This window comes from Bison bison, unplaced genomic scaffold (assembly GCF_000754665.1).
Source record: "Bison bison bison isolate TAMUID 2011002044 unplaced genomic scaffold, Bison_UMD1.0 scf7180017864316, whole genome shotgun sequence".
Lineage (NCBI taxonomy): Eukaryota > Metazoa > Chordata > Mammalia > Artiodactyla > Bovidae > Bison > Bison bison.
In genome coordinates this window covers 2,125,389-2,136,249 of record NW_011494888.1, presented here as the reverse complement: position 1 = coordinate 2,136,249, position 10,861 = coordinate 2,125,389, and the positions used below count along the sequence as shown (strand labels likewise).

The window sequence follows — 10,861 nt, the reverse complement described above, 5'->3', positions numbered from 1 at the left end:
TTCTGGAACTCTCTTGCTTTTTCCATGATCCACCAGATGTTGGCAATTTGATCTCTGGTTCCTCTGCCTTTTCTAAAACCAGCTTGAACATCAGAAAGTTCACGGTTCACGTATTGCTGAAGCCTGGCTTGGAGAATTTTGAGCATTACTTTCCTAGCGTGTGAGATGAGCAAACTCAGGGAGATAGTGAAAGACAGTGAAGCTTGGTGTGCTGTAGTCCATGGGGTCGCACAGTTGGACACGACTGAGACACTGAACAACTACTATTGGAAAAACACACTGATTACAGTTGGTTCCAGAGAAACTTGTTATCTAATTAAGTTTACTGCATATTAAAAAAAACAAGTGTGTTCTGGGTGGGAAGGAGGAAGGTGTGGTTATCAAAGGGAAACTGAGGGATCCTTGACCTCCTGGAATTTCTGTGTCTTGGAGGTGGTGGTGGTGGATGTGCAGACATACACATGTGGTGAAGTGTCACAGAACTACATGCACACACACACACACAGTGTGTAAAACCAGAGCCACCTGGTCGACACTGGAAACTGCTCCAGTGTTGGGGCCCCGACTGTGATGGTGTACGATGCTTCTGTTAAGAGGCGACCCCTGGGGGAACTGGTCAAGTGTACATGACATCTCTCTGTGCTGTTTCTTACAACCCCACAGGCACCCAGAATTCTCAGCATAGAAAGTCTGATTATCACACACTGGCAGCTTAAACAAAAAACATTCATTGCTCACGGTTCTGGAGGCTGCAGAGTTTGTAACCAAGGCTCTGAAGATGCACTGTTTGCTGAGGCCGGCTTTGTGGTTCAGAGATGGCTGTCTTCTCGCTGTGTCCTTGGAGCCCTCTGGGCCTCTTTTCTAAGGACACAAACCCCATTCCTGAGGGCTCCACCCTCACAACCTCACTACCCTCCAGAGGCCTCATGGCCAAATACATCACGCTGGGGTTTGGGATTTCCCTGGTTTCTGAGGGGATCCAAACATCCAGTCTGTGAGCATGGCATCATCGTCTTCTGCTCCACAAAACCTTCCATTTTCAGCTACCGACAAGAGCATTTCTAGATCATAAGATGATTACACCGCTGTCCTGCTTCTAGAGTCATTCTTAAAGTCTCTTACTGATTCAAGATGATTGGGAGTAAAATCTTTGATTAATATGGTAGTCGGGTTACTGAGTTAGTGAGCCTGTGTCAGACACAGCAGTTTCAAACTTCAAAGGATGCACAGAAAGTAAAATATATTTAACTCAATCACCTCTAACCCATTATGGGATGGGAGAAAGAAACATAAAATAGCACGATGTAAGAATTATCCATCTATAAGTATTTTTAAAGACATGTTAAATTTTTTTCTAGGACCCACCCGGCAGAATTTCATAAATATCACTAATGTATCTCAATAATTACCGTAATGACAAAAAGCTAGGATAGTTATATTCTGCACATAAAAAAAATGTAATGATCCCAGATTCCTCACATCAGCCATCACCTTTCTTTTCTCCTACAAATTTAAATTTCTAAGGTCGTAACACTTTCAAAATGACTTCTACTAATAGAAGTAATCTAATCTACAAATATGGTTGTTGTTATTGTTTAGTTGCTGAGCTGTGTCTGACTGTTTTGCGACACCATGGACTGTAGCCTGCCAGGCTCCTCTGTCTATGGGATTCTCCAGGCAAGAATACTGGAGTGGGTTGCCATTCCCTTCTCCAGGGGATCTTCCTGACCCAGGGATTGAACTTGAGTCTCCTGCACTGGCAGGCAGATTCTTTACCACTGAGCCACCAGGAAGCCCATAGATGTGGTTCAGTTCAGTTCAGTTGTGTCTGACTCTTTGCAATCCCATGGACTGCAACGCGCCAGGCTTCCCTTTTCATCACCAACTCCTGGAGCCTACCCAAACTCATGTGTATTGAGTTGGTGATGCCATCCAACCATCTCATCCTCTGTCGTCCCCTTCTCCTCCCGCCTGTGTCATCCCCTTCTCCTCCCGCCTTCAATCTTTCTCAGCATCAGGGTGTTTTCCACTGAGTCAGTTCTTTGCATCAGGTGGCCAAAGTATTGGAGTTTCAGCTTCAACACCAATCCTTCCAATGAACACCCAGGACTGATCTCCTTTAGAATGGACTGGTTGGATCTCCTTGCAGTCCAAGGGACTCTCAAGAGTCTTCTCCAACACCACAGTTCAAAAGCATCAATTCTTCAGCATTCAACTTTCTTTATAGTCCAACTCTCACATCCATTCATGACTATTGGAAAAACCACAGCTTTAAACCATATTTTGTTGGCAAAGTAATGTCTCTGCTGTTTAATATGCTGTCTAGGTTGGTCATAACTTTTCCTCCAAGGAGCAAGTGTCTTTTAATTTCATGGCTGCAGTCACTATCTGTAGTGATTTGGGAGCCCCCCAAAATAAGTCAGTCACTGTTTCCAGTGTTTCTCCATCTATTTGCCATGAAGTGATGGGACTGGATGCCATGATCTTAATTTTCTGAATGTTGACTTTTAAGCCAACTTTTTCACTCTCCTCTTTCACTTTCATCAAGAGTCTCTTTAGTTCTTCACTTTCTGCCATAAGAGTTGTGTCATCTGGTGCCAGATTCTAACTTTTGTAAAGCTTCAGGTTTAAAATAATTTTAAATACAGCCAACATTAAAATGCACCTCTTTTATGTTCAAGGGTCTAATACATGGTGGATGAATTTTCTCACAGTCTCTATCTGTAATCAAGCCATTTACTTCATGCATAATAGCCTCGTCCTCTGGCCCAGAGGGTAAGGAATGCTATGGCAGGAAAGACAGGAGACATCACCCCACGGTGAGGGCCACGTGACCAGCTGGAACTGAAGACTTCTATCTCTTTGTTCAAACGAACTTGTCTTTTTTTCCCCACTTCATGTAAAAACCTTAATGTTTAGAATTAAGAGTACTTTTAAAGCTTTGGGACAACTTTAGTCACCTCATCAAATGGCTGGGAGGAATAAGTGCGCCACAGCAGGTGTAATAATCTATCAGACTTAAGAGTCAGAGACACGGATCCCCTCGGGGTCTCCAATGCACCTGAGCTTCACAGGAGTCATGAGAACTTTCAAGAAATAGATGTTGTAAACTGAACAACAACAAAAATCCCTTAATCTAGCTAAAGGTCAATGTACAGGTGATTTTTTGCATGATTCACGGGGATCTCTATTCCATAAATGAGCTTTAAAATTAAGTTCATTATAAGAAAACTCTCTAAGAAAAACATCACAAGAAATTTGCTTGTTGAAAAATTCATATGCTATCAGCCTTTGTGCTTATTTTTTAGCTTATTTAATATGAGTTAATATCTTAAGAAAATTCTTACTCTTGGCATCTTCATGTTACCTAATAGTTAAATGCAGTTGGTACAGGCTTTACTTCACCTGTTATTTAAAAATACCTCAATAAACCACAAACACATACATATACTTCATTCAATTTTTGTTTGTTGTTTAGTTGCTAAGTCACATCCAACTCTTTTGTGATCGCATGGACTGTAGCCCACCAGCTCCTCTGTCTGTGGGATTTCCCAGGCAAGAATACTGGAGTGGGTTGCCATTTCCTCCTCCAGGGGATCTTCCCCACCCAGGGATTGAACCTGCGTCTCCTGCATTGCAGGTAGATTCTTTACCACTGAGCCACCTGGGAAGCTCACATTTCTTTCAGCACGTCAGTTCTAATGGTCTTTCCAAAACATACTCATCTACTGAGCTTTCATTTCAATCATCTGCTGATTCTTTCATTTTTCTAGCCATTGAACTATCTTTCTATTTAATGAACTGCAGCCTCAGGGTATCTCAGGGGCCGAGGGAGCACCAGAATCATTTGACTTCTGCCTCCAACACCCCACTGGCAGAAACCATCTAAACTCAAAAGAGTGTGAGCCACGTGATCTGTAATTAACGTAGTGGTGCCAGTGAAGTGAAAGTGCTAGTGGCTCAGTCGTGTCCGACTCCTTGCAACCCCATGGACTGTAGCCCACCAGGCTCCTTTGTCCATGGGATTTCCCAGGCAAGAATACTGGAGTGGGTAGCCATTCCCTTCTCCAGGGGATCTTTCAGACCCAGGGATCGAACCCGCGTTTCCTGCATTGCCAGCAGATTCTTTACCGTCTGAGCCAGTTGGGAAGCCTTAGTGGTGTCAGGAGCACCCACATTTTTTGGTAATCCTCTCTTCGACACAAATACATTTATAACTGTCTTTTTAGGTTGATGGTAAAAGGATGACTTCATTGTGGCAGGACAAACTCATGCTTTCTGTTCCAAATGGCTGGACAAGGACCAGTGTAGCACCATTTTTAAGATTTTTGACTTGGCACTTAAAACCTACCAACACCAGAGTATGTCCTCCATGCGGTCAAGGGCTCCGCTTCACCAGAGGTTTTCAAGTAGAGAGGAACCATGTGTGTTAGCTACTCTGCCTTAAAAGATAGGGAAATCAGAAAACCTGACATTTAATTTCCAACTCTGTGACTACACACTTGAAAATCCCTCAGATGAAGCCTTACCTAGGCTCTTTTGATTAAGGCCCATGAAAGAATGGACTATTCCAAAACCTGTTAAAAATAAAAGCACAAAAATTAGCAGCTGTTTGTCCTGAATCTGAAAATATCTACCAGTCAACATTACACAGTTAGGACAAAACTTTCCTATTTTCTCTTCCCTAATGGCACATTTGTTAAAGTTTCCATTAATGCCACTGCAGTTCTCTTAAAGCCTGTTTTGTTTGAAGAACTTACAGATATTAGTTATGTGCATAGTTTATTGGGTAACCCACTCAAAATTTTGTTTGCCTCTTCAGATTGTATCAAAATTTAATTTCTTTTCCATCTGGTGTTGTTCAGTCTTGTCTCATATACACAGCCTTATCTCAACCCTGAATATTCACTAGAAGGACTGATGCTGAAGCTTGAATACTTTGGCCACCTGATGTGAACTGGTGACTCATTAGAAAAGACCTTGATGCAGGGAAAGACTGAGGGCAAGAAAAGAAGCTGGTGACAGAGGATGAGATGGTTGGATGGCATCACCGAGCCAATGGACATCAATCTGAGCAAAATCCGGGAGATAGTGAAGGACAAGGAAGCCTGGTGTGATGCAGTCCATGGGGTCACAGAGTTGGACACCACTTAGCGGCTGAACAACAATCTCAGCTTATCTGAGAGGAACCCAGCTTTGAGAACTCTCATTGGGCACGTTCAGAGCAATCTGGCCTGAACTGAGTGCTCTCAGGTTTCTGCGTGAGGTCTGCAACTAACACCTTCTCTTGGGTGAGTTTCCTGGTCTTTGCGGATCTTCTGCAATAAGCTTGATGTTACATGTTAAAATTCCCTCTTGATATAAATAAATGGCCATCAAGTTCGTTAGGACAGAGTTAAGATTTTTGACTTTGGATAAAGTTTGTAGATTCACATGAAAATTACTTCCTTTACCCCATTTCCCCTAAGATATGCCACAGATGCAAAAGGTAGGGATGCACACTGCCCACATACTTCTTACACAAGTAAAAAGTAAATCAGGCCACATGCACACAGCCTTGACCAGGGACATGGCACGCTCAGCACACCTGTGCAAATCCTTTATTAAAGCAACAACCAAAGTACAGGATGGCTCACATGTTTTTTTTTTTGCTGCTATATCAAATTAAATATTAATCATTTGTTTATACATTTAAATTATTTTAAAAAGGTGAACATTTATAGCTCACAAATCAACGGAGTGACATTTCCACCCAGATACATTTTTCCATCTTAGTTCCCAGTTTTAACAACGGACATTCAGAACCAGAGGGACAGCACATCAAAGGTAAGTGGCAGCACCTTCTGTGAGCAGCGCCAGGGTGTCTGAGAGATACACTGAAGGTTTACATTCTTCATTAAATAAAAACAATTTATGCAGGAATATTCTTAGACCTATTTGCTTTATTTTTACATTCTCTATGAGCTTTAAGTTTGGTGGTGGCATTCTGAGCATTAGACCTCTTACAAACGACATCTCTGAAAAAGTCTTAATTAAAGGTCATTATCACTGTCATATGATATTTTCTTGTATAACAGACACTCAGTCTTTCAGAAAGCAAAATAAGCAATTTTATTTGATTTTTCACCCCACCACTGATTTGTTTAATCCAGATCTTGTTAATCACTGTAGAAACCCTATAAGTCATTAGGAAGATGAACTTTGTTATCTACTAGAGGATTTTACAATGAATAGGTGAATGTAAAAATGACTAATACCTTGAAGATGGTGGTGGTTTAGTTGCTAAGTCTTATCCAACTCTTTGCCCCTGTAGCCTGCCAGTCTCCTCTGTCCATGGGATTCTCCAGGTGAGAATACTGGAGTGGGTTGCCATTCCCTTCTCCAGGGGATCTTCCCTACCCAGGGATCAAACTCGCATTTCCTGCACTGCAGGTGGATTCTTTACTGCTGAGCCACTAGAGACACCCAACCTTGGAAACAACAGAGATCAAAATATGTGGGTGACTATACAATGAGATTTGGTGGCTATTTAAAGAGTACCAATGAATTAGTCTAAAGAGCCAGAACAGAAACAGGGATTATGACGTAAAGGAAATGCAAAAAGGGTGTGTGAAGATGGATACTGGGTAGTCATTGAACTGTGCTGAGTATAAAATAGAGTATCTGAAAGATACGTGAAATGCTGTGTTTTCTCACCCAATGAAACACTGAGACGAAACCCCTGTTCACAGAACGACTGGGGCTGTGAGGAGTTTGAGCACTGGTGAAAAAGTAAAAGTGGCAGTCACACAGTCGTGTCCGCCTCTTTGTGACCCCGTGGACTGAATGAAGCCTGCTAGGGTCCTCCGTCCATGGGATTCCCCAGGCAAGAATACTGGCGTGGGTTGCCATTCCCTTTTCCAGGGGATCTTCCCCACCCAGGGACTGAACCCAGGTCTCCCGTGTTGTAGGCAGATTTTTTACTGTATGAGACACCAGGGAAGCCCTGGTATAAGACTGAAATTCAACCTGCACATACAGGTGGGCTGGTTTGCCTTTCTGAAACAGCTCCTCAGCCAGCAGGGATTGGGGTCTCTAGGGTTGAGCTGGTTTGTGTCGGTGGCACTACATTTAGAGGCTATCTGTTCAAAACAGGCAAACATTCTTTCTGCCTTACGCTTTCTTCATGGGCTAAAGAGCTGAACAGATTCAAGGTTACCAATAAGTAACAATCCATGTATTATATTTGAAATGTTATCAGTCCAGTGAATAAGCTACATAGCCATCATTCAAGCCCAGTCTCCACCAAACTGCTTTCTTATCACATGTGCCCTTCAAAGGAAGTCTGAACAACACAGATGTCTACAGTTAAAAATGAAACACACAATAAAGAAGCAAAGGATTCCAGACTCCACTGTGTGGGAGGTCAGGACTTTTGGCCTTGGCTTTGGGGAAAAAAACACAAACGCCCATCAGCAATCATTCTGGGTGTAATGACAGTACAGTAATGCTCAGGACGAGCGAGGACATTCAGGTGTTTCTAGAGCGATTTCTATATGTTACAGATGTCACATTTGGTTCCTAGAGATTTAGTCAAGTATTAGTATCTCGTTCTGTCAAGTATGATATGCAAAAAGATGAGAATAGTAGATGTGCCCTAAAGATATGAAAATATATATAAAACAAAACCATTATAAATTACATAGATTTGCAATATAAAATTGTTTTTCCCCCATTTAGAATAAATACCATCCAAGTTTATAGGTCATTGCAGTGAATTAAATATGCACACATATCTGAATCATTTTCAGAACTTCAAGAAAAAAAATTGTTATAGATATGACCAGCTGACGTGGAAACCAGAAACTGCTTGCTTTTGAGAAGAATGACCTAAGACCCAAGGGACATGGCTTGGGATTCAGTGTTAAGCTGCAAAACTGCCCCAAAGAGCCATATGTAGCCATACTTCTATAAATTTCTATGAAGCTGAACAATTTATCTTTGAAAAACCAGGCGAAAGTCATGAGACTGTCTCTGTCCCGTATTCTAGTGGGAGAGCATTTCTATTTCGTAAAGAAGCTATAGCATAAACAAGAAGAGACAGAGACATCTTTGTAGTAAGCCAGCCTCATCTCTGGTTGGCTATTAATATTATTCTATCAAGAGCTTTCTGATGCCTTAAAGGGGAACATTTTAAAAATCTACATAATCTCCCCAGTCTAAAGAAGCTAAAACCAACCTGAAAACATTCTTTGGTCACTCAGTTCTGCTCCTGCTTTAAGAAAAATCTGCCTGTGTTTAACTATCTGTATCCGACATCCAGGTGGGAGATGCCTTCTCCTGTCATTTCCATGTGGAAACCTGTATGTGGGTTTCGGTGGAGGGAGAAGGGGACGGAATGGGAAAAAGTTTATTTGGGGACCCCCTATTGTGGCTTTGGGTGCATAGATCCATGGTAAGGATCTGCTGACCTCCACAAGTGGAAAAATGTTTACATTCTAAGACGTATGATTAAACTTCTCCACAGGCCAAATACAGAAAACCTTTGTCCAGGGATCCCATGCGGGGGTCAAGGTTTCTCTGGACTGTTCACTTCTCATGTTTTAGGTGACCACCCAAGACACTCCAAACTGATGGCAATGGGTCATCTGAGGCCAAGAGGAATCTGAACCAACTGTGTGTGTGTCAGACCACCTTTCACATCAGTTATCTCTACATAGAAAAACCACTGAAGCCAAGCCCTCTGTTCTCAGCTCCAGACCCAGATGAGTTTTCTGAAAAAGTTGGCAGCAAAAGCATCTAATAACATCACAGGCCCATTTCTGCTCCTAAGACTCCTTGTCTCGTGTAAGGGGGGCCATCATGGGAGATGACAAACTTTCCACAAAACTCTAAATGTCAGAACCAGGTGGGATCTGGGGACCCAAGTACCACCTCCGTGTTTGGCAGACGAGAAAGATTCAACCCAGGGACGCGGCGAAGTCTCACTCACGCAGACAGTGAGGACGTGAGGACTAAGCCTTGGGTCTGTTCACCAACCGTGCAGCCCAAGGGACCTTTGTGGACCCATGACGTGGCCATGACACTCATGACGACCTCAAGGTTATGGCACTCCTGCTCATAAATGGCAAGGAAATTATACCTCTCCTTTTCATGGTTACATCTAAACTGCGGACGTTGCTCTAATGTTTTTGGGGGCAGAAGATCCACAACTGTCTTAAAAAGCTTTGAGTTTTGTAAGCTGGTTCCTTGAATTTGCAACAGTACTGATTTTCAGCATAAAAAATGTTAGAAGAACCACAGAGGACAGTGGAAACCTGAAAGCAATTGTGGAGAAGGGCAGGGTGATGATGCTGGTTTGGTAATGTGGGCAAGGGAAGCACTTAGATGGAGCCGGGGAGTGCGTGGGGTGCCCCCCACTTGCACAAAGCCCACAGTAGTTACCAGCACAGGCCAGTGAGGTGTGGGCCTGAGGCAACTAGCTTCGGCTTCTTTCTAGAACATCACTCTGGCCTCACATACAGCTGCCTTCTTTGGGGGCTAAAAATGAATTCAAGAATGCTGGCATGATGATGCCATTATCCTAACCTGTCTCTGCCCCCTTCAAGGATGGACAAGTCAGCCATGCAGCTAACAGGAGTGGGCCTGGTGGGGCGACCCCCAGGACCCTCACGCTTGCTGCCCTAACCCAAGCATTGGGGTCCCCTGACATCCGTGGTCCATCCCCACTTAAACAGATTCCTCAGGCGCCTCTGTCTCTGGAGGTGACATGCCTTCCAGATGAAGCAGCAGCTGGCTTGGAGGGGGACACTGCTTAGACATAAGAACAGGGCTTTCCACAGGCAGTCTGGGCAGATTCAAGTTCATGGTCTCCCTCCAACCTCAGCTGAGCTCACCCAAAGGCTCTCAGAATGGGACGGGTAAACCTATTTTTATTTGGCTATTAAAGTGCTATTTCTGGGCAAGGTTTTATTTTTTTTCTTCTCTCAGTTTCACCACAGCAGCTTCACTGGAAACGAATGAACAAAAAAAGCAACGATGGAGACAGGCCTGGGAAACGACAAACATCAGGAGGCTGGTAGCTAGCTGCTTTGGAATGTTAAGATGACTCGTGGGAATCAGCCCTGACACCAAAGCCTGGGAGGTAAAAGTCTGGGGTGTGCGTTAGACGGTGGGGGTGGGGGGCAGGAATAAGGACAGAGTGGCCAAGGGAACAGACCCGCAGGAACGGTCAGCATTCAAGTCACAACGCCTGGGTTATAAAGCGACAGTGATGGGGCAAAACTGAGAAGAAAGTGCAACAGAGCCGCGGAGGGATGGACTACAGCTGCTCCCTTAGCAGACCCATTTTTCAAAAGAAGAGCGGCGCCCTGTGCCCCAGGCAGGGCTGTGAACTCAGAGTCTCTGACAGTCAGTGTTCTCTGCCAAAAGGGCAGCAGCGGTTAAGGTTATCTGGCGGAGAAGAGCCTCTGAGGTTCGTGTCATGTGGACAGACACCTGCCCAAGGTCACCACCCCGCTCCCCGACGATGCTCGCATCCCCCTTGGCTGGGGGTCGACTGGGGCGTGCGTGCGGGGGCCTGACTCATACGTGCGTGCGTGCGGGGCCAGACTCCTACCTACGACTGGCGTCTCCGGTAAGGCTTAGCGGCGAGGGCGGCCTGCATCTGTCCCGAGGGGTGGCCCTGAATCTCGGGGTGTGCATAGCTTCAGGGTTGGGGGGTACACTGTTAGACATGGCTTTCATAGACGACATGGGTGCTTCCGTCCCGCGGCCTGGCTGGCTCCGTGGCCTCTAGCAGACCAGGCGGCAGGACGTGGTCCGGCACCTCGACGGGCGTTGGTTCCTCGGAGGTCAGCGCTGCTGACGTGACCTCTGTGGA

At 44.5% G+C, this 10,861-nt stretch overlaps 1 protein-coding gene across 1 annotated transcript in view; it reads right to left on the bottom strand.

Annotated features, from left to right (window-relative positions):
- Nucleotides 1-5,583: 5,583 nt before the first annotated feature.
- The window catches only part of MFAP3L (microfibrillar-associated protein 3-like), a 20,454-nt gene continuing 15,176 nt past the window's right edge, over nt 5,584-10,861 (bottom strand). Inside the window, exon 4 of the mRNA XM_010852800.1 lies at nt 5,584-10,858. Within this exon, the coding sequence (XP_010851102.1) occupies nt 10,709-10,858 (150 nt within the window). The 3' untranslated portion in view covers nt 5,584-10,708. The remainder of the gene's footprint in view (nt 10,859-10,861) is intronic.